This window comes from Xiphophorus couchianus, chromosome 5, assembly GCF_001444195.1.
Source record: "Xiphophorus couchianus chromosome 5, X_couchianus-1.0, whole genome shotgun sequence".
NCBI classification, from domain to species: domain Eukaryota; kingdom Metazoa; phylum Chordata; class Actinopteri; order Cyprinodontiformes; family Poeciliidae; genus Xiphophorus; species Xiphophorus couchianus.
Window position 1 is genome coordinate 21393993 of NC_040232.1, and position 21462 is coordinate 21415454.

The 21462-nt window shown below is 40.1% G+C and overlaps 1 protein-coding gene across 5 annotated transcripts in view; it reads left to right on the top strand.

The window, feature by feature from the left end:
• Positions 1-21462, top strand: part of cdk14 (cyclin dependent kinase 14) — a 156328-nt gene that overhangs the window by 84759 nt on the left and 50107 nt on the right. For all 5 annotated transcript variants that reach the window (XM_028016631.1, XM_028016630.1, XM_028016629.1 and 2 more), the window contains 2 exons: positions 10209-10272; positions 16356-16404. In XM_028016631.1, the coding sequence (XP_027872432.1) occupies positions 10209-10272; positions 16356-16404 (113 nt within the window). The remainder of the gene's footprint in view (positions 1-10208; positions 10273-16355; positions 16405-21462) is intronic.

Sequence of the window (21462 nt, forward strand, 5' to 3'; positions counted from 1 at the left end):
TGTAAAGCTTCCTGACATTGGTCAGTAGAAGCCAGTGAGCAACAAAAGGCCACAGACAAAGCTGGATGTTGGTGGCCAGGGATCAGGGGTCATGGCCAGCTGGCAGGTGGAGGACTAGAGGACTAGAGAACTGGAGGCTTGACTGATGGGTGGCATCCAAGGCTGGCTGGAACTCCACCCTGTAATGATGGAAAAGATGGTGAACCATGCAAGTCTGCCAATGTTCAACATGCTGATTGTAAACGAGTAGAGGCTCATTTACAATCTAACGGTCTGTTGATTCACAGAACATAAGGATCTTGAATCTGGCAGAGTGGAGGCTGAAGTTAAGAAGAGTCCTTCAGTGAACAGACAGCAGTCAGCTGGCTCCAACACATCTGCTTCCACTTCATGGAGGATGGAGCATCTCTAGGCCCTGATTACAGTAGTGTGGCCATATTTCTCAACAAGAGCAGCGAGCCTCCCAAGGGCCTCCTCAAGGGCCACAGGAAGGGACCCCTACAGGCTAGCCTAGGGCTCTGCAAACTTTACAATCTAAAGAGCCTTTTTTTCCCCTCAGCACCAGCTAAATAAGACTTGATTAGAGCCAAAGTGTTATCTGACCTTTTTTTTCAAAAGGTCAGGTAAAATCTTCTGATTTTAGGTTTTAAAATAAAGAAAAACAAAACATTTGCAATAAAAATATAAGAATGGATCCATTTTCCTCTATTGGAAGTTGATGTTTGTGGAAAGTGGTATAACAAAAAGCATTTAGTTTCCAACAGAAAAAAAAGGAAAATAGGTCTAGAAAATGTTACTGATACTTCGAGTGTCTGTAACTCTAAAAAAGAAAACTAAAGAGTATTTCTAAAACCAATAAACATCAATGCAAAGCTCTTTGATATTGCTGCTGCTTTCTTCTACCACTCTATTCTAATGTACATCAAATCATTATATTCCTCTGACTTGACAGGCTCTTTTTTGCTTCTCTTCTAAATCACCATCTTTGCTTCAAGTGTTAAGCTGAAGATGGAGCCGAGGTCTCCGGCCCTGAAAAAGCTGCTTAGCCATCACAGTTGTCCTAATGTTGGCATTTACATCCATCCTTCCCACTGCTCTCTGCAGCTCAGCGTGTCGACTGCCAGGCTGTCAGGCAGAGGCATTGGAAAGGCCACGTTGTTTGATAAGAGGGAGGGAAAGGTCAGTTTCAATCAGAGTTTAAGAGGCATGCTGCCAGGAGCTGAGTCGGCACATTGCTCCGGATGCCCAGGACAGGAAGCTGGAGTGTCAAAGGTGGCCGAAACCTTCAGTGGTTTGGGATGTTGTGTTTGCCTCTGCTCAGTGGAGGGGTACCATGGGCCATGAGGGACATGGAGCAATTTAAAGTTCCATCTGTGTGTCATAGTGCTGTGGTGTTTGCGTTTTCCTCAAACTAAATTGACCTTCACCTTTGTGTTTGTGAGTTATCACTGCAGGTGTTTCATGGCATAAGCTATGCTTCCATCCAGCTGTCATGCAAATTTTCAGCTAACTTATAAAAATGAAAATGGGAATTAAGTGTGTTTCCATCTACTGGAATCGAATCAACAAGGCAAATCGTAATTTCATCAGAGGTTGACGTTCTGTATGGCTGTAATAAACAGAAAGTGGAGCTTGCAAACTATTGCCTACTACTGACTATTTCACCACAAATCCACCCCACGCCCCTCCACTGTTTGACCCTTTGTGTGTGCAGGGGTGGGCGTGTGTGTGTGTGAGGGGGGGGGGGGGGGGGTACGTGTGTGTGTGTTTTGATTGTATTTAATTTATTTATTTTGTAGTTCTCTGTTTAAATAGGCAGCTGGCTGCCAGTGATTTACTTTATGTTTAGGGAAAAAATTAAATGTCAAAATTCTCATTCTTTCTGTCATGTTCTGTGTTTTTCTGTGTATTTATTTAGAGTTTTCTGTGTCCCTGAGTCTCCGTGTTGTCCTGGCCTCCCTTTGATTGCTCCCAGGTGTTTCTCATTCCCTGATTACCCTCCTGTGTATTTAGTGTCACCTGTGTGTCTGTGTCTTTGTCGGGTCCTTGTCTAATGTGCGCTCAGTCCTTCGTGTTGTCCAGTCGTAAAATCAGTTGTTACCGGGGTTGAGCCCTGGCTTCTGCTCAGTCGTGCTGCCTGTGTTTTTGGACTTGTTTTGGACTGTTTGATGTTTCTTTATCATTAAAACAACCATCAATCATCTCAACCTGGGTCTACAGTGTTTGCCTCACCACCTTCATCACACCGTTTCATGACACTTTCAGTATTGTACATTGTCTTGACACTTGGTTTGATTAAAAAAAAGACCTTTAAGAAAGAGTAAGTTACCGTATTTTGAATCTTCCCATTTACATAAACCTTTTTCAATGTGAAAAAACACTGATGGAAACTCAGCTAGAGACTGAGTTTAGAGTTATATCCATGCTTTTTCTAAACACACTTGAAATGGCATGCAAGAATAGTCCCTTGAAATACTGAAAGGTGCATAAAAGTGAAATGTCATCAAACTTCATGTGACCGACCAGCTAAAGCAGCATAATCACCAACTGAAGGAAAATGCCACAGTGCGTCTTTGTGTTGGAACATGACCTTTGCAATAAAGTAAGGTAAGGTTTGTGCTTGTAATACAAGTTGAAGGTGTGTGAGTACCTTTGCAAGTCAATGTAATCCTGGTAGCCAGTAGAGAGATTATTGCTGTAAAGTATTATTTAATATTTTTGCTATAATTGTTGCTGATTCTTCAGTCTTGTCCTGATCCTACAGATAAAGTCATTTCCCCCCTCTCACTCTCTGGCTGTATGTGTTAATTACAGCAACATTACACTTTCTTCCTGTTGCTGCAGGTTAATTAACTCTGTCTGGCAGTTTTAGCTTGACATCTGAATTTTAGATGTGCTGATTTTGTTTTTCAGCTTTTTAATAGGATCTTGGTGAAATAAAAGTGTCAACTGAATTTACACTAACATCCAGTGCTGCATACAGCAATTAAACCTGTTTTAATGGCCACTAATAAATCCTGAAAGGATTCCTTTAGTCTGATACACAAAGGAAGAAATAGCTTCTGTGTTCCCTTAGAAATGCTTATTTCACTGTAATCCCAAATCTCTGCAGGGTCCCTAACCTTGACAGTGTTGAGTTGGAGCCATTTTCTGAGCTGATCAGTATTCATTCATGACCACATGTGTGCGTCATATGAAGCATGACATATAGGCATCTTTTTATATATCCCCACTGTCTCAGTCTACCCTACAGTATGTAATGGAATAGCTGCACTTTATGGCAGAATCTGTGTTTGGATGGATGTTATCAAGGCTTTGTGTCCCTCCATACCTCTACCTCTCACACACACGCCCACGCCCCCACACAACACGCATGTCTGTGTGAATTAAGGCATAGGTGCATGAGGCCAGGCTGATTGGAGTCGGTTAACCAGCTGTCAGCACACTAAAGATTCCACCCAGTGGAAGGTATACATGAATATGGACAGGTCTATCTGCAGGAAATAACCTGTCAAGTTGAGAAGTGTGTGTGGTTGGTGTTGGGGTGTGTGTGTGTGTTTGTGCTGCAAAGACAATAACATGCCTCCTTGTATTAGATGAAGCAGATTCTGGTGAAGTATGAGCGCTGACAGCCGTGGACGGCGTGATAGCTCACGTTTGTCCATAACATCGATTTACTGTGAGATTTTGACTGTGTGTGATCATAATATTCCACTTAAGGTAATTAATAAAAGTGAGGCATTACTGCAATTAAGTTGTTTTCAAGTTATTTATAAAACGCTTTAGTTTTATTATTATTTCTGTGCCATGATTAATGTGTAAACACTGTCTCTGCATTCCAATAGCTCTAGCTTCATTCACACTACATAAGGGTTACAATCATTATATGTGCTGTTATGGTTTTGATCATTAAAAATCCATAATAGAAAACATTATATTTTGTTGGACTGAAGTAGATATAACCTGTACTCTCAGTAACTACAGTATAAGATGTTAAAATATCAATTCTCCATAACATTTGTTAAGTGCCTTGTGAAAGTAAGGCTTTAAAACTGATTTGTGTTTGAATTCAACCTTTTAAGCAACTGTCATCTGCAGGTGTTTTGGGGTATCAAGCTCAGTCAGCCAGCAGGGAGAGTATCTCGGAACATGCGACCCGTTAAGGTCGAGGTATTCTGGCCATCGCCTTCCAACGCTATTCCATTCAATTCTCATCTCCCTTCACTCCTCCATCTGGACTTTCTGACTAGGATTTCTCCAGTGCAGTTTCAACCGGACCAATCAGTGAACAGAAGGACTAGTTGTGAACAACTGATGTAGATTTTCTGCTCTGTTTTAGAATTGCATCTGCCTGTAATTTTGGTAATGACAGTGGAGAAGTGAAGGAAGTCATTCAGTCCTTGTTGGCCATGCTTCCTAATATTGAGCAGTTAAAATCAGACCAAGAAGAATCTTTAAGACTGCTGGCAAAGATGTTGTGGCCATACTTTCCATGGTATTATCAAACTGGCGTATTGCTTACCTTGCAGCCAGATGTTAGCCTTCGGGTAAATTTCAAACTTCAACAGAATCTACACCTTCAGGAAGCAATTGTTTGCCAACAGCGGGCCAGACCCACTGGATGGAGCAAGGCGTAGAACAAGGGCCTGGGCCAACTCTGGCCTGATGTTGAGAAGAACAACTACAGTCACACCAACCCTCAAACACACACACTTCATCCCGCAGCTGTCCACTTGTTCTCAAGGCAGACTTAATGCAATCTCAAAGTAAATGTACCTCGGATATGTCTGCACAAAGGTACATTTTTATAGGTGTGTATTTGGTGTCCCACAGTAAACAGCTTGGCTGGAAACAGTGCTCACATCAAACTGTTGTATTTGTGACACTGAGGATTTGGATTTAGAATTGTAGTCTGCCTGTTGTAGCTTGGCAATAAGAAGTGAATGATGCCTTTCAGTTTGTGTTGGCCACCTTCTAAATATTGAGAAAGTAAAGTTGAAGTAAGGGGAATGCCTAAGACATGTTTTTCCTGGCGAACATGTAATTTGGTTCGGCATGTCTCTCTTCACAGTGGCTGATGGTTGTTTGCAGTGCACTTAATTTCCGGTTAGCTTCATAGCATAGCTGGCGCATTACATATGACACAGCAAACGTCAGCGATATAGCAAATCAGATCCATGGCTCCAGGAAGCAATTGTTTCTTAGTAGCTGAGATCTGGTTTGCACTAGACTAGCCCAGAATACCTGACCAGGGATGCATCCAGGAGGCATCATAACCAGAGGCCTGAGTTACCTCAGTCAGCTTCTCTCCTCATGAAGGACCAGTGGCTCTACTCTGAGCCGCTCCAGATGATCAAGCTTCTGATCCTTCTCTAAGGGAGAGGCAGACACTCTGCAGAGAAAACAGATTTCAGCTGCTTGTATCAGCAGTTCTCATTTTTTTGATCATGACCCTAGATGAGGGTAGAAATATAGATCAATCAGCTCAGCTTTGTTCCAGTCTGTTGTGGTGAAGGAATATGAAAAAGTATAAATCATAACCATATCTGAGCTTCTTGGAGAGAGAGAACATACTTCAGGTAGAATATTTTCTACAAGATGCAGTTCAGAAAAGCCATGAAGGACTTCATCACAGCTCATAAAGGCACTGCATGGCGCCCATAGCTGTCCACAGAGAAGTGTGTGTAGGCGTGTGTGTATGTGTGTAGCATCATTTCACCAACAGTCAGCCACTGTGGTTGTGTCTCCTGCATTAGGGCTTACAGAACACACTCCACCCAGTCACAGTGGGATACAGCTGATCCAGTTGGCTGTGGTTCTGATTGGTTTGACCCACGACCCCCCAGGGGTGACCCCAATAAGAGAGTTGGAGATTACTTTTGGACCAGAGAAGCTGAGACATGGTGTCAGCTATAGGACTTAGTGTTAGAGAATATGGATAAGGTGGAGTGGGATGCAGCTGGGCCAGGCTCAGAGGGTCGGCTTATGTTGGGATTAAAGAGCTGATATCTGAGGAAGGTTCGATTCCAACCGGAAAAACCCAGAAAACGTTCAGTATCTACAGAAACAGAACTGCTGCTTAGTGTGAGTAGATCTGGTGATATTAACAAAAAACTACAACAGTTCTGATAACAGTGAAGTCTGTTTGCAGAGATGCGGTCCAGTTTCTGTTAGCATGAGGCATAGAAGCTGTTATGGATCAAAGGGAAGCTGTTCCTGAGCCAGTGGTTAGAGTTCAGAGCAATGTTTGTGGTACAGGTGGGACCGAGTCCAGTCCAAGTGCTAAATGTTTCATTTTTGGGTCTTAAACAGGTCAATCACAATCTCCTCCATAATAATTGCTGATTTAGAGATTTATATACAGTATATATAAAGTATATATATATATATATATATATATATATATATATATATATATAATGTTTTAAAAGCTTTTTTTGTTTGGTAGAAATAGTAAGAAGAAGTTAACTTAAAAAAATAAAAATAAAAATCAAGACTTCTGTTATCAGTGTATTAACCTAAACAAACACAACAGCCACTAATCTGAGGAAATAATGATCAAATTATCAATAATTTTTATAAAATAAAAAATATATCTCCTTTGAAATAGAGAGATGTCCATGTTATCCAACTACAGTAGCTCAAGCTTTGATCTTATAATATTTTATAAGTAATTCTAGATTAACCAAATCAACAAATCAAATGATTTATATAAATGCATAAAAGTGAATTTTCTGATCAATTGATTTCACATTGGATCATCATGAAGCTTCTGTCTGCCAACATGAATGCACATGAGCAATCCAAATTATCAGAGGGGATCATTTGATTTAAAAACGTCACATCAGAGTCAGAGATGGTGACTCTCCAACATCCATGATTAAATTACCAAACAAACCCACATGTTCTACCGGAATAATGAAGGCAAAGAATGCATTTCCTGTGGTTAATGTGGCTGTTAAACACACATATTGTTTATTACCATTACATATTCAACTAGCCTTGTAATGGATGCCGAGGATGAGAATGTGATGATCTTCATGTGAAGGAACGCTTCCTGCTGTTGGGAATACAGTTTGATGGAATTTCAAACCTTTCCAAGCATTCTCATAAAGAATGATTTTTGATTCGGTGTTATGGGAAATGAATCCTGTGGTCATAAAACTGGAGGCAGGACGCAGTCCATGAGCCAGATTCAGTCCACACATTCACACACCTCCTATCAGTTTGTCAGCTGTCCTTCTGACCTGCTTTCAGCGCAGTCGCCAGCCGCACTGCTACAACGTCTTCATTCCCTCTCTGCCAACAGAAATATAATTGGGGGTCCCAGAGTGAAGGTCAGACACGCCTGGCTGGGTGGTCTATAACCTATCCTGGGTGTGTGATGGAAGTGGAGGGCTGGTATGTGTGCAGCAGAATGTGTGTGTAGAGCTCAGGGTCATGCCCTGTGACCTCACATGAATTCCTCAGTAAAACAAGCCATCTCCATCTCGACATGCCCTGTCCCAATGCTGGCTCATGTTCCTGGATGAGTACATTCCTCCCGGCTCCCTGATCATTGGCTTTCATTACATCCTTTATCCTGAATGTGCTTGGCCTGGAGCTCACTGGCCTGGAGAAACATTGACATTTTCTTTCCTTCAAGGATGCAGACAGGGAAGATTGCCTAAGCCAGAAACACAAGTCACTTTCAAAACACCAGTGGAACCAGTGTATAGTGCTAAGAAATATTATTTCCCCATTTATAAATATGTTCTACCTTGTTTTCTTTGACATGTTCTAATATTTCAGATGGTCCTAATCCTCTTCCATAGGAGTTGTTTATAACATATCATAGGAATTGTAAATGTAACTTTGAATACTCTTTGTAATTGTGAGTGTATAGGTTACATAAAGTTACATTTGTCAGTGTTTGTTTCAGTTGAGCTAGTATTCACAGTGCAGGTTCCTCCGAAAGGGAGCCAGTTAAAAGGCTGATCTTTAGGTCTGTTTTCCTCCCTGTAACTCAGCCGATCCTGAGCTCTGCTGATGCTGCTCCTCATCTCCATCATTATAAAATCTTGAACATTCACCGCCATGCCCTCCACCCACTACCACCCTCCCATCACTTTAAAGGTCACCAAAGTGCTGCATCAATAATGCAGAAGAGGCTGAGCTCTGTCAACCAAAGATCCACTCACATTCCACACTGAACCCCCAACTCACTCTAGCAGTTTCATCTGTTTCAGAAAATCTACCTATACAAATAACAAAAAAGCCAAACAAATTAAAAACTGTAAATTGATCCTTGAAATCATCCAAACCGGCTCTGCACATGTTTTCACCGGGGCATGTTCTTGTTCCAGGCAGAATGGAATGGTCACTTTGTCTCTGTCTGCCCAGAAACAGAGTGACCAGTGGACTCAAATCAGGAGCTTCTTCAACTCTGAAACTCTGACAATGTTCTTGATTTGTTTGCAGAACCTTTGTACTTGTTCAAGTTCAACTTTGCTCAATGAACACAGTACATAATGCTGCTAGGGCTTCAACTTTGGGCTCATCATCCGTGGACCTGCATTTACAGACCCAGAGCTCTGCTGAAGTTCTGGGTTGGATCCAAAGCTTCTTGTTTCGATTCTGTCTAACAGATCCGTCCATCCATCCTCAAGATGTTTTATTCACTCACTCTTTCCTCCCCTGAGATCATCTTAGTGTGTTTTCTATAAAAAAAAAACCAAAATAAAACAAACAAAATAATTTAAAAAAACCTTCCTTAAAAGTTTTATTCTTGGCGATGCTGACTTCATCTCATATCGTCACCTTCCTAAAACAATGGTGCAAGTTATTTTTTGCCAAAAGGCAAACAACAGGTTTTTCTTCTTTTTTTTTTTTTGCCTGCATCACTTTTGACCATAAACGACTTGGGCCATATTTTAGGAAGTGTTTTGTGAGTTCACACTGCCCTCTGGTGGGTGATTGTTATTATTGCATCAACCGTCTAGGTTGCATCAAACCATTGCCTTTTGTTGTGTCTTTTCAGAGAAAATATTTTTGACCCCTTAATGTATAATACATTGACAAATGAAAAAATGAAAATGAGTCCAATCAGGTCAGACTCTAAGCAGAGCCATATTTTCTGTGCATAGAACAAATCTCACACTGCCTCTTTTGGTTTTTCTCCTGTTTTTGTCTCTCAGCTGTTCCTACACACCCGCCTGAAACAGATGGCTCCCACAAACACACTTTCATCCAATCTCTGCATAGGTCGTGTTCTTAGTAAGCTGCTTAAATCTCTGCTGTGTGGCGTGTGCTGCTGATCAGAGACATGCAGGCAATCTGGAAACTATTATGCTGCTAAGCTGTGATGGATCATGTCTAAGGCATGTCCGCTGCTCTGTGCTTTCTCATCATAAACCCAGGCTGTGTGCGTGAGAACTCAGCCTGAGTCGCCTATAAAAGTTTCAGCAATCAGGACTATTCTACGAACAACACAACACTTTTTTATAAATCTTGTCATTGATTACCACCATTGAAATTAGACGGATTAACATCCACATACATTTTATGATAGAAAACCCATTTTGTATCCATTGTACGTACATATGACATATTATCAGCAACATAGAATTTCACTCTGAGATTTATGAAAACTGTTATAGATACTGTAGTTCACAAGCAAAGATACAGTATGTTTTTGTTTACTCTTCATAATACATATTATAGGAATTCTCTTGCTGTCAGAGCTTTTTTCACATGTTGTCACAAAGCTTAATGTGCTTAACTGAAACTTATGACTCACCAACACAAAATAGTTTGTAATTGTGAATAAGACTGAAGACGATTGACGGATTTTAATTTCCAATTCAAATGAAAATCTGAAAAGTGTGTCTTTCATTTGTATTTAACTTCCTTTATTCTGACACTCTTAAATAAAATCCAGTGCAACAAGCTGGCTTTAGAAGCCACATACAACATTTACCTGTGATTTTCAGTTTTTGAATGGATAGAATTAAATCCAAAACCTGAGTCTGTGTACAAACAGCCAGAGATACGTTAGAACGGTATAAACCATTAATTATTTTCCTTTCCATCCACTCTATGCATAACTTTCCTGCAGTTTATTACAAAATGTGAGCAAGTTCAGGGATATAAACCACTTAGAAAGTATTTAGTGATGAAGATGTTTTATTTTCTTGTGCTGACTTCTTCTCTGTTCATGTCTCTGTCAGGTTCTTGGAACTCCGTCTGAGGAAACATGGCCTGGCGTTAACTCCCTGCCTCACTTTAAAACAGGTGGGACATTTCTTCTCTTGAAGCTGTGCTGGAGCTGTTATGGGTCATGGCTGTAAACTGGAGCTGTCCTTCTAAAACTCCAGTTTATATCTCAAACAAAACACTAATTATCCTTCATTAAATAAACTTAGAAACTTAACATAACAAAATACAATCCATCATTTTAGATGAAACCAGACAGAAAGTTAATCTAATCCAGATGAGCAGTGAAGCAGGCCTTTATCACTCAACGTTGACGACATTGAAGATTCGATGTAAGCCGATCTTCATCTTTCTGACAGATGACTTCACATTAGACTCTAGAATATTTAGTTGCAAAAATGTCTGGAATGTTCTCCATTGGATTCTAAATAGTTTGGAACTGATGCTGTAAACTTTCCCTGGTTTTAGAAAAGAAGACTTTGATGAGGTCATTCATCCCTGGCAATGTGTAAACACACTTCAGAGCTGCACATATTTTATGGTAGTTGTCAAACTTACTAAAGACCTGTTCATCATTATTAGGATCACCTCCAGGAAGCTGGGCCCTTCATGGTGCCATCGATATATAAGAGATAAGGACCAATGAATGAGGGCGCTGTCCACACTGTTTTCACTCTGTCTGGCATCTTTGGGGGTAATCTCCAGCCTGGCACCTCTTAAGACAATCTCACCATCTTATTCTGGAAACCCAAAGACATTTAAAAAAGTTAAAAATATCATTTTAAAGAACATTGGAGTCAGGAATGAAAGTGGCATACATTGAAGGACAAATAAATGACAATTAAATAAATAAATAAACTTTCCTTCTGGCTATTTGAGGCCAGTGTGTGTTAGTCTAGGGCTAGAACAATTAATCAGTTTAATCATGAAGAATCAATTATTGAAATAATAGTCAACCAGTCTTTTAATTGATTAATCATAGCAACCGACTTTTCTTGTGTAAAAAGAGCGCTGTAAACAGACTGTAACATCCCAGGTTAAACCGTTCACAGAAGTCTGATTGCTGATTTGAACGATTTCAACAACCATGCAAAAAATAACAAAAAGCATGAAGACCTGCTGAGTTAACGTTCTATTCCACCAGTTCTTTAATCACTGCACTGTCACCCTGTTTGAAGAAAATAGTTGCTGGTCAGGTGCAGACCATGTACATCCCACTGCTCATCAGACCTCCTGCCTGTTGAGATGAAGAATCGTTTAGTGTTTTTGCTGCATGAAAACTTGACATCTGCAGAAACTATTGACTTCTTTAAATCAGGATTGAAAACATCATCAGGACTGTTTTCTGCAGCTAACCTACCAAGGCCCAAAGATTAATACAGAATGCCTTCATGTGTCCTCTGTTTTTTTATTTGCTGAAATTTGAAAGACATAAAATCTTAGCTTTTTTTTCCTGTACGCCATAATGCTCGAGCTGTTTTATGTCCTGTCTCTGCTCCTTTCTTCTTCCTGTGAAACACTTTGAATTACCCTGAATGCTGCTATTCTTTAAGAAAGAATTTGAAAAAGAAGCCGACCCTGTGATGGACTGACGATCTATCCACCCAACTGATTGGCGGAGACGGGGAGCAGCCCTTACACCACCCCGCATGGATGAAGCAGGTGTTGAAAGTAAAGAGAGGGATGAGAGAACACCATGGGACACTGACTGTTCTCCTTTATTGTAGCAGCAGCAGCTGCAGCAGGCCGGCTCTTCCAGCTGGTAGCCATGCCTTCTGGGAGCTCATTAGGACTTTTTATGGGCCGATTGCAGATTAGTGTCAGCTGATCCAGGAGAGGAGAGGCAGACAGGAACAGATAAAAAGAGGTGAGGGTGGCGGGCAAGCAGCCATCCCCAAGGTACACTGTGACCCAGACTCCAATCTCCAGTGGCCAATTAGGGACCAACATGCACACACAGCCCATGCTAATGTGAGCTCACTTCCTGTCTCTATGGTGACAGCGTTGGCTTGGAAGCAGTTAGGTGGACCACAGGTGTGTTAGACCATCAAAGCTACCATCAGTCAAAACTCATATTTCTCATTCAGTGGCTTCCTGTTAATCCTCAGAAAGTTGGAGGGGAAGATGAGAAAACAAATGAAAAAAATTCAATCCCATACATTTAATCTGTTCACAAGAAAAAGGGAGGGGACCCTCCAGTAGCCCTGCTGCGGAAAACATTGCTGCAAAACCCCTCAGAACTGTGACTGAACTGTGGAGATGAAATAAAAGTTTATGTGTGATTAATATAAAATAGTGCATATTTTTCCTATAATCAAAAGATGAGATTGTGATGAAAAATGTCATCACAATTATTATGACATGAACATCAGATAAACAAAGTCATAATATATTACCCTAATAACAAAATGTTGCACCACAGAACTCAGACCAGCTAAAATCAGCAGGTATGAAGCAACATTTATGCTGAACAAGAGTCCAAAAAATTGAATAGTGAATAAAAGTGAGAAAAAAACTTGTTTTTTACATATTGTGTAGCATAATCTGTGGACTGTTTGGAAAGATTTTGGTCACCCTGCTGGAAGTCAAACGGACCACTTTTACTCACTCTGCTGCTTTCTCCTACTACTTTCCAATCATTCAAGACTGTCTGTAGTTATTGTAGTAACTGAATATTTCTGGGTTTTATTTTCTCTACATAAACTTTACAACATTATTAGTCTGGAACTACTTTCTGCAGGGAGGTGAGTTATAATAAATAGAGGTGCAGAAAAAAAATCTTTAAAGAATCACAGTTTCTAGTCTTGGGAATTCTGAATCGATTCAAAATTCTCAAAAATCAACTTCAAGGCTAAATTGTTCATGTTTACCACTCGTATTTGCGGTGTGTAATGTGACGTATCGCATTACTCCGCAGAAGCCATCTCTATTTTGAATATTTTTTCATTTAACAGAAAGCAAAGCAACTAAGCTAACTGAACACTGATAATTCAAGTTACAGAATTTGATGTACATTTTTCCTTTGTCAGTCTCAAACAGAATCTCTAGACGATTTGAATTAAGAAACTGATTTTGTGAAAAATCATTTCTGAATTTAATTTTAACACTAAAAATTGGAATTGAATTGAATTGCTAGAAACTGAAAGATCTGCATTTCCGATAAAAACTAATAACTTCATGGTGTCTTTGTAGATGATGACACTCTATACTGTATGCTTAACCTGTTTCTCTTTTAGACAAAGCCACTAGAAGAGCTTTGCTGCCACTAGCTATACATGCTCTCTCTTTCATGTGATAATACTGATTTGTTTATGTGTTTCTGTTCTAGCTGAAGCAAGTAAAGGAGCTTCTACTTCTTTTTATTGTAACATTATGTTGTTATTTATTTAACATAGAACGTTTTTCTCGACCAGCCTGATCTGTTCTGCCCCGTCAAACCCACACTTTGTTGGGATTCCTCAGGTTGAAAACTTTTTACAGATCTGAGCAATGGAATGAACTTGACTGCAAATTGAAGTTGGACCAGGCACTGTATAAATGAAGCAAATGCCTCATGTCACCATACATCGATACACTTTGCTCAGCCTGGCGCTGCCTAAACTCTGTGTGACTTTGCTTTCAGCAGATATAGGCAGATTCTATCTGAGATGTTCTGCTGAAACACAACCACATGTTGGTGTTTGGAAAGCCACAGAGTGTGATTAATACCTCGGCATGATAACACCAGCATGCTGGCAGTTCCAGGAAGTCTATGATAATTACAGTGTAGGGAAAAAAAACAACCATCTGGGATTATTTTGAAACTAATACGAATGAATCTGTATTAGTGAATCTGACTGTATTACCATCAGAACATTTCACTGAAGATTTGGCTTTAACAGTGAAAAATGCTGCACAATTGTCTTGCTACATATGTATGTGAAGTAAAGTTAGAACTGTTTGAGAAGATCAGTACACTTTGAGTTTAACTTTATGCATCTACTTACCTACAAAAGTAAGTAAGTAAAAGAATTGCTTTCTGAAGCAGATGAAACCGATTCTTTCAGAGGAATTGTTTGATGGCGTACCAGTTAATTAAAAAGTGAAAAACAAGTGAGTACATTTGTAATAATGTTTTACACAAAAACATATGTATTATTTCTGTGATAACAAGCTGTTGAACAAATTGTATGCGGCCAGCGATTGTATGTGAACGATAAGAACAGGACCACGATAGTGGGGGGAAAGAAACAAATCTTTTAGTCAACAAAGCAAGATGGTTCTGCTACATGGAGCAGGGGATCCAGAAGACTTTATCAGTTAGTTTGACCAGTTTATCCTTATGTTGGTCATGTAGTTGAAACAACTGAAACTCTACTATGTTGATATGACTTATGCTGGAAGGTATAAAGTTGTCTTTCAATGGTTATCTTCTTTCTGGAGTCGTTGCAGAGACAGTAATCACCAGCAGATGGCAGCTTTGCTACACTTTGGATCGCTAGCTCCTCTGAGCCGCCAGTCAGTGCCCATTAGAACAGAAACACACACATTCGGCTCATGATTCATCACATTATTCATCATTAGTCCTGTTTCTGCTCATTAATACTCCCTACCTTTCTTTTGATCCCAGAATTCACTGCAGCCACACTATTAAACCTCACTTCTGATTGGAGGAGTTATTTCTGCCTGATCTTGACGCATTTGTGGGGTTATTTAAAGGGCATTTCTTTACTCACTATCATAGTGTACCATCTTGGTTGTGAACAGGCCTTTTCTTTAATCCACATGGGGATTGTTAAATAAGCAGCCTGCTGTTTGGGCAGTCAGAAAACACGACGATGTCCGGTGTTGGGTTCTATTCGGTCGGCTCACAGCACTGGCAGGTTGGCCCTGATGCCAGACCCTGGCCGGGTATTTGGTGAGGAGGATTAGGGCGTCAGTGTGTGACTGACTTGCTGGGTGGTTGGCGAAGGCTGTGTGGTGGCTGGTCAGCTGGCAGGCGGACTGTGAGTGCACATGGCTGCTTTGGCTGAGCTTGAGAGAGCGGGGCTGAGCCTCCCGGTCTCCCAGCATAGCAAACATAGCTGTGGAAAAATCAAGAGGCTGCCTAACCAAACTCTGCAAAAATATGACAATTTCATGTGGTCTGGCCTCGTAGCTGAAGCACATAGCTCAGATGGTATTATTTAAAAACATATCTGAACTGATATCAGACACTCTTCTGTTTGGCAGATTTATACTCAGAACAACCCTGAAATGAAAATTGTTCTTCCAGGAAACTGCAGAAAGTGTTCTGCCTGGTTTTCATAGGATTTTATGTTTTAGGACATGTGGATTTTCTTGCTACCTAAACACTGCATTCTTATGTGTTTTCATGTGTTTTCTTCCATCTGGATGTGGCTGCAGAAACTTGTCATTTTGTCACTTGTATGAGATTGTACTTTATTGGCATGTATTTAGTGCTAATAAGTACCTGCCATTAAAAAACTGTGTTTGTTTACACAGTTAGACTTCAACCTAACAGCCAGAAGACCCTGGCTTATGCCCTTCATAACATTGGGTCCTCACATATTGCTTGGTTCTAACTCTGGGATTTTCATTTTATGATTATCTTCAGTAAAGATACCATGGTTACGCAGTATTATGGTTTTAAAACAAATATTTAAAACCAACTTGTTTAAAATAGGATTCTGGCCGGAACCTTTGTATTGACATGTTTCTGATTGTAAATCTAATTTTTATTTATTTATTTATTTTTTAAATGTGAATAAAATCTCTTTTTGCTATTATTGAATTGTGAACTTTGACCTGAACTGAGACTGTGATGCTGTTTTGGGTTCTGCTGTGACTTCCTGGAGGAGTTGTTGATAAACTCCTGGAATAGTTTTAGTGGATCAGCCATTTCTGGGAAGGTTCTCTACTGTTCCATGCTTTATCCATTCAATATCAGTTCTCACTGTGGTTCTCTAGAGTCCTGCAGCCTTAGAAATACAGTAGCTTCGTAACCGTTTCCAGACTGAAACGGCTACAAGTCAATTACTTTGTTTGTCATCTGTTCTTGAATTCCTTTAGATCTGGGCATGATGGGTTACTGCTTGAGATCCGTAGCCCTACTTTGTGTTGTGAGAGTAATTATTCTGTTCATATTAACAGCAGGTTATTTTTTCTGTTTTTCGTTACAGAACGCTTTACAGTGTACAGCGCCAAGAAGCTTCGACAAGCGTGGAATAAGTAAGTCTTAACTTAAATCACCTGTTCTGTGTGTGTGTGTGTGTGTTTGCAGGCGGGGGTGTGTGTGCGTGTGTTTGAGAGAATGAAAGAGAGAGACTGGAGGAAACACATTGTCAGTTCAGGAAGGGTGGAGGCTCCATTAGTGTTACTGAAGTACATTTAAATGAGACGAAACGGAAAAAAAAGAAGATATAAATTAATAAATAAATCTCAGATGTATTCATTTCTTTCTCCCATTATTGTGGAGTTTATCAAACATGCATATAACTTTTTTCTTCAATGTCAAGAGAAGTTTAGTCTAATTTAACTTCAGACATTGAAGAAAAAAGTTATATGCATGTTTGTTTTTTGTTTGGTGTATGTAAACTTCTGGTTTCCAATGTACATCAGTGGCACTAATGGAGCCTCCACATCCTTCCTTCCTGCAGTCTTTACATCAAAAGCTGTGTTTCTATTAACCACATAATTGCGCAGATTGAAATTAAAAAATAAACTTGCTTAATGGAAAGGTTTTAATTAAAAAAAAACTCACGTTTCTTGATAATACATTTTTGTGGTAGGGTTATGTGGTTTCTCAGCCGTATTGAAATAGATGGATTTTGCTAAACTGCAGTTTAAACACTTTTTTTCATTACATAAGTCACATGACCAACAGCTGGATGTGAATTTGCCACTGCCATAATTTTTAATGACTTAGCACATGAACAAACTTATTCAGGTGTGATTTTAATTGAATGTCCTATCTAATGGAAAAAACGCAATTGTTTTTCTTTTGTGTTTGTTTTTCCGGCATCAGCAGAGTATTGCCTAAGATTTGTGCACATTTGTAATTGAACCACAGCTAGAGTTTCTGCTGTGGGACAGCAGGCCCATATGGCAGGAAAAGGGCACGGTGGCACCGTCTGGGCTGCTGCTGTCTGCCTCCAGGCGAACATCTGGAGCACAAAACCACAGAGGGCAGAGGAGGAGTGTGTCTGTGTTCCACAGGGAAACTGATTTATGTAAAACTGCAGCAGTCTGATCAGCTGGGATCACACCGTGGAACTGCTACAGTAAAGGGACATCCCCACTAAGCTAACGGCCTCATCACACAGGGCTGCTCCGACATAGTGCCTCCTGGGATTCTGGATAATTAAAGAGATCATTTGTGTCATGAATCCCTCTGGGGATCTTCTGTGTCTCCAATCAGTAAAGTAAAAAGATTCCCACAAATCACTGATTATCATCTACCAAATATTCCAGTTTTTAAATATACATTAGAATCCATCCATCCATCCATTTCCTTTACACCTTTGTCCCTAGTGGGGTTGGGAGGGGTGCTGGTGCCTATCTCCAGTGAACGTTTCAGGCGAGAGGCGGGATCACCCTGGACAGGTCGCCATTCTGTCGCAATATACATTAGAATCTCAAGTCATTATTTTTATTGATTCCAAGATGCCGACGTCTCCTCTGATTGGCTGATGATGAGCCATTACTGAATTCTGAATATATTCCATGTTACTGTTTACATTCATTGCTGCCGTGATCTTTAATGACTTGCTTGAGCAAACCTATTCATGTGTGATTTAACATGTATTTGTTATTTAATAGAAACACTGCAGTTGTGGGTTTTTTTTGACATTAGGAGAATATCGATTTGTGCACATTTGTAACAGAAACACATCTGGTGACTACTACATGTATCCCAGGGTTTCTAACTGTGATGTAAACAGATCTGTACATTAACTATATTTGTTTCCTATTTGAGATCTACCAGAGGAGTGGCTATCTTATAAAATATTGACAAGAAAACAAAGCTCATAAAACCTGGAGAGGTTAGACAGTCAAAGATAAAGATTGTCTGACAGACATTCCCAGACACTACAGTAGTGATATGAGGAAAGTACAACCTCTTCTAGGGTATACTGACCTGGTAAAAACCAGACCCATATTTTACACTTTGCTTCATCCAGAGGGTCTGGACTCTTGAGAAACAATTGCTTCCCAGAGACAGTGAAGTAAAACTCTTGCATTGTGAGGAAAGTGAGTTTTGGTGTTTTGTTTTCAGCTCCACTCCCCAGTCCGGTTCCCGTCCAAGAGGAAATCAAAATATGAACAAAGAAAGCAAAGCGGAATGTTAATGATAATCACTTCCTCTCTGCCGCCTTTCATCTTCAGCCAGGAAACGCTGAATTTGATATGAACATATATACAATCATTTTGTCTCTGCCCTGAGCGCTGGCTCACCCCATCTTACCCCTCGTGTTTCTTCCCCATCAGCCATTTCTCCAGCCGCTTTCTTCCTCCAGCTGTGAAAATGCCCATAACATCTGTGCAGCCGGTCTTCCAGGGTTCATGGCGTTTATCTTTATTTTTTTCCTATGCAGCGTACGATCAGACATTTCTCATAGTACATTTTAGTTTGACCATAAAGGTTGCCGTCCTTTAACTCAAAAGCTGCTTCATAATGTCCACACATGTAAAGTTGTTTATTATTCTTTATTCTCTTGTATATTTACAATAAATTCATTACTCGAAAATGGCAGAACTTTATGTGGCTCTAAATCTATTCCTATAGGTTGAATGTTAACTGGGTTCAAAACAAAAACACACAAGGTTTAAAATGTTCTCCTACACCAATTTGGTTTTCACCTCAGAAGCTGTTTGAATGATTGATCAGAGCTAATATTATCTGAGTTCTATCTCATGGAATCAAGCGGCAAAATTAAATTCTTTGGGGGTGAAAAGATTGGAATTGGACTCTTCGGACAGTCATGAAAAAGCTGGATATAGGTCACATATGGGCAAAAAAAAAAATCTGATTTGAGTCGGATTCACTGGTGAACTTAGCTTTTGTCTCGACAACAGCAGCACAACTTGATCCTTTTTCCTTTCATTGCTGTATTTCAATGGTAATATGTGGTTATGCAGAATGAGATTCAGGGCTGAACCAAAGTCAAAAATTAAATGGTCAGAATTAAAAAGTCATAATGGAAATATCTTCCGTACATGGTAATGAATTGGCTTTATATCCCTACTTGTCAAAGCACCTGTAGTCTGAACGGTCATGTCGCCTTTTATCCAGTTTTTACTTGACTGACATGAGACATGCCTCATAATTCTGCACCAGCAGAAGCCAGATGTGGCAAATCTGGATGTAAATAATGGCTGAAATTATAATTATGAAATTATGATAGAAGTGTGTGTGACACTGAAACACATCACAATCCCACCACTCTTGGCTCTGACTAAACATACAAACAGACTTCTCTACAGAGGCTTCAGCATCTTTATTAGTCATACTTTATGTTTAATAGCTTCCATCATCTTTTTATGAATTAGAGACAATACTGTTGGATCCCATTGCTGAGTAAACTCTTAAAGTCGAGTTTAAGAGTCTGTGCCATCCTTTGTTTCTCCCCGAAATAATTCCCCTGCTGGGATGAATAAAATAATTCTATTCTATTCTATAAACACAGTGCTGCTGGGCAACGTCAATGTTCTTCTGTGCATGCAGGTTACTTTGGGGATGTAAAACTGCTCACACTAAAGTCTGACTGCTGTCACATCTATCAGTAGTTTGAACAGCCATGTAAACAAAATTGGATTCCAGCACAAAAATCTGAATTTAGCATCAAGATCTGCTGTGTGTCCGTAGCCAAAGTCATTGATATTGACTTCCTGTGTTCTCTCTTTTTCACACCGGATTACTTGGGTCTGTGTCCAGAGGCCAGCCACACCCTGCTTGTTCTTGCTGTTTTTGGCCTTCACCCTTCCTTGGTGTGAGGTTTTGTTACACCTTCCCTCTTGTACCACCAGCACTGAGCACACAGGTCCCTCCCCTTGTGTAGAATGTCAACAGGCAACCTAAGCCATGTATCATTTGCTGTACACAGAACAGTTGCATGTATTGACCTGCTATTCGTGATTGCACACTTGTCTTTAAACAGCACAGGCATTGTTAAGGCTACCTCACTTTGGAAGCTCTTCATATACCATAAATCAGAAACACAAAAGCAGCAGTGAGGGAACAGTAGAGGTGGGGGTGTTTGAGTTTTGTTTTGTTTCTGTGGTTATTTTGATGGAAAACTCAGAGAAGTAACACTCCAGTGAAGAAGGCAGGCTTCACCACACTGACAATGCCTCATCACCTGGATGAGACTGAACGGGCTGTTATCAAACTTTCCCTAATCACTCGGTCTGGATAGAAACAAGAGCAGAAAGGAATTTGCACACAGTACATCGACTTGCAAAGACCATCACGAGAGCCAGGTGATTTCACACTGATTCATATCTGAATGGAAACTCTCTGGCTGCAGAGAAACATTAAAGTAAAACTTGTTTCTGCTGCTTTGCAATTACCCCTAAATAACTTCATTTCTCCCCAAAAAAGCTAAATATTGGATGGATTTTAATTGCTAAACAAAAAAGATTAAAATTTTAAGATTTTATGTACACTAATATTCCCAGCGTTTCCTCAATGTTTGTTGAGCAGTTTTAACCAATTCCAACCTCTTCTCACCGATCTTGGCTCACATGTTTTCAGGGTCAGGTTGGTTGAGCTGTGATTGTAGCTTGTTTTAGATCTTGCTGGAGATGTTGAGTTGGATTTAACTCTGGAATTTGGCTGGACTAACTAGTTCACAGCCTGGAACTGAAGCCACTTGGCTGTGTGCTTCAGATCTCTGCTGAATATTAGAGCTATTTATCGTTTGTCATGATGTATCGTCACCTCAGGTCCAGTACATTCTGGTTTCTACCTACTCTAGAGTAGGTTAGGTAGAAATGTCATCAAGAACCAATCCGAATCTAAGTCATACTCGCTATTCAGAATACTCACTGAGTTTCTTTCTTCCCCACCTTCTCACATCTGTTAAAGGAGTGTAAATAGTGTGGAAGGTGCTACATGTGTATACGGGTGTACATACTATACACAGAGCTAAAAATATTTATTCGTTCGCCATCAAAAACCAAGCAGGAAGGTTTAAGAGTGTTTATAGAAATATCTGACCAGTATTCCAGAAGTGCATTTGTGAGGTCAGACACTGATGTGGAACTGGAAGGCCTGGTTTTAGTTTC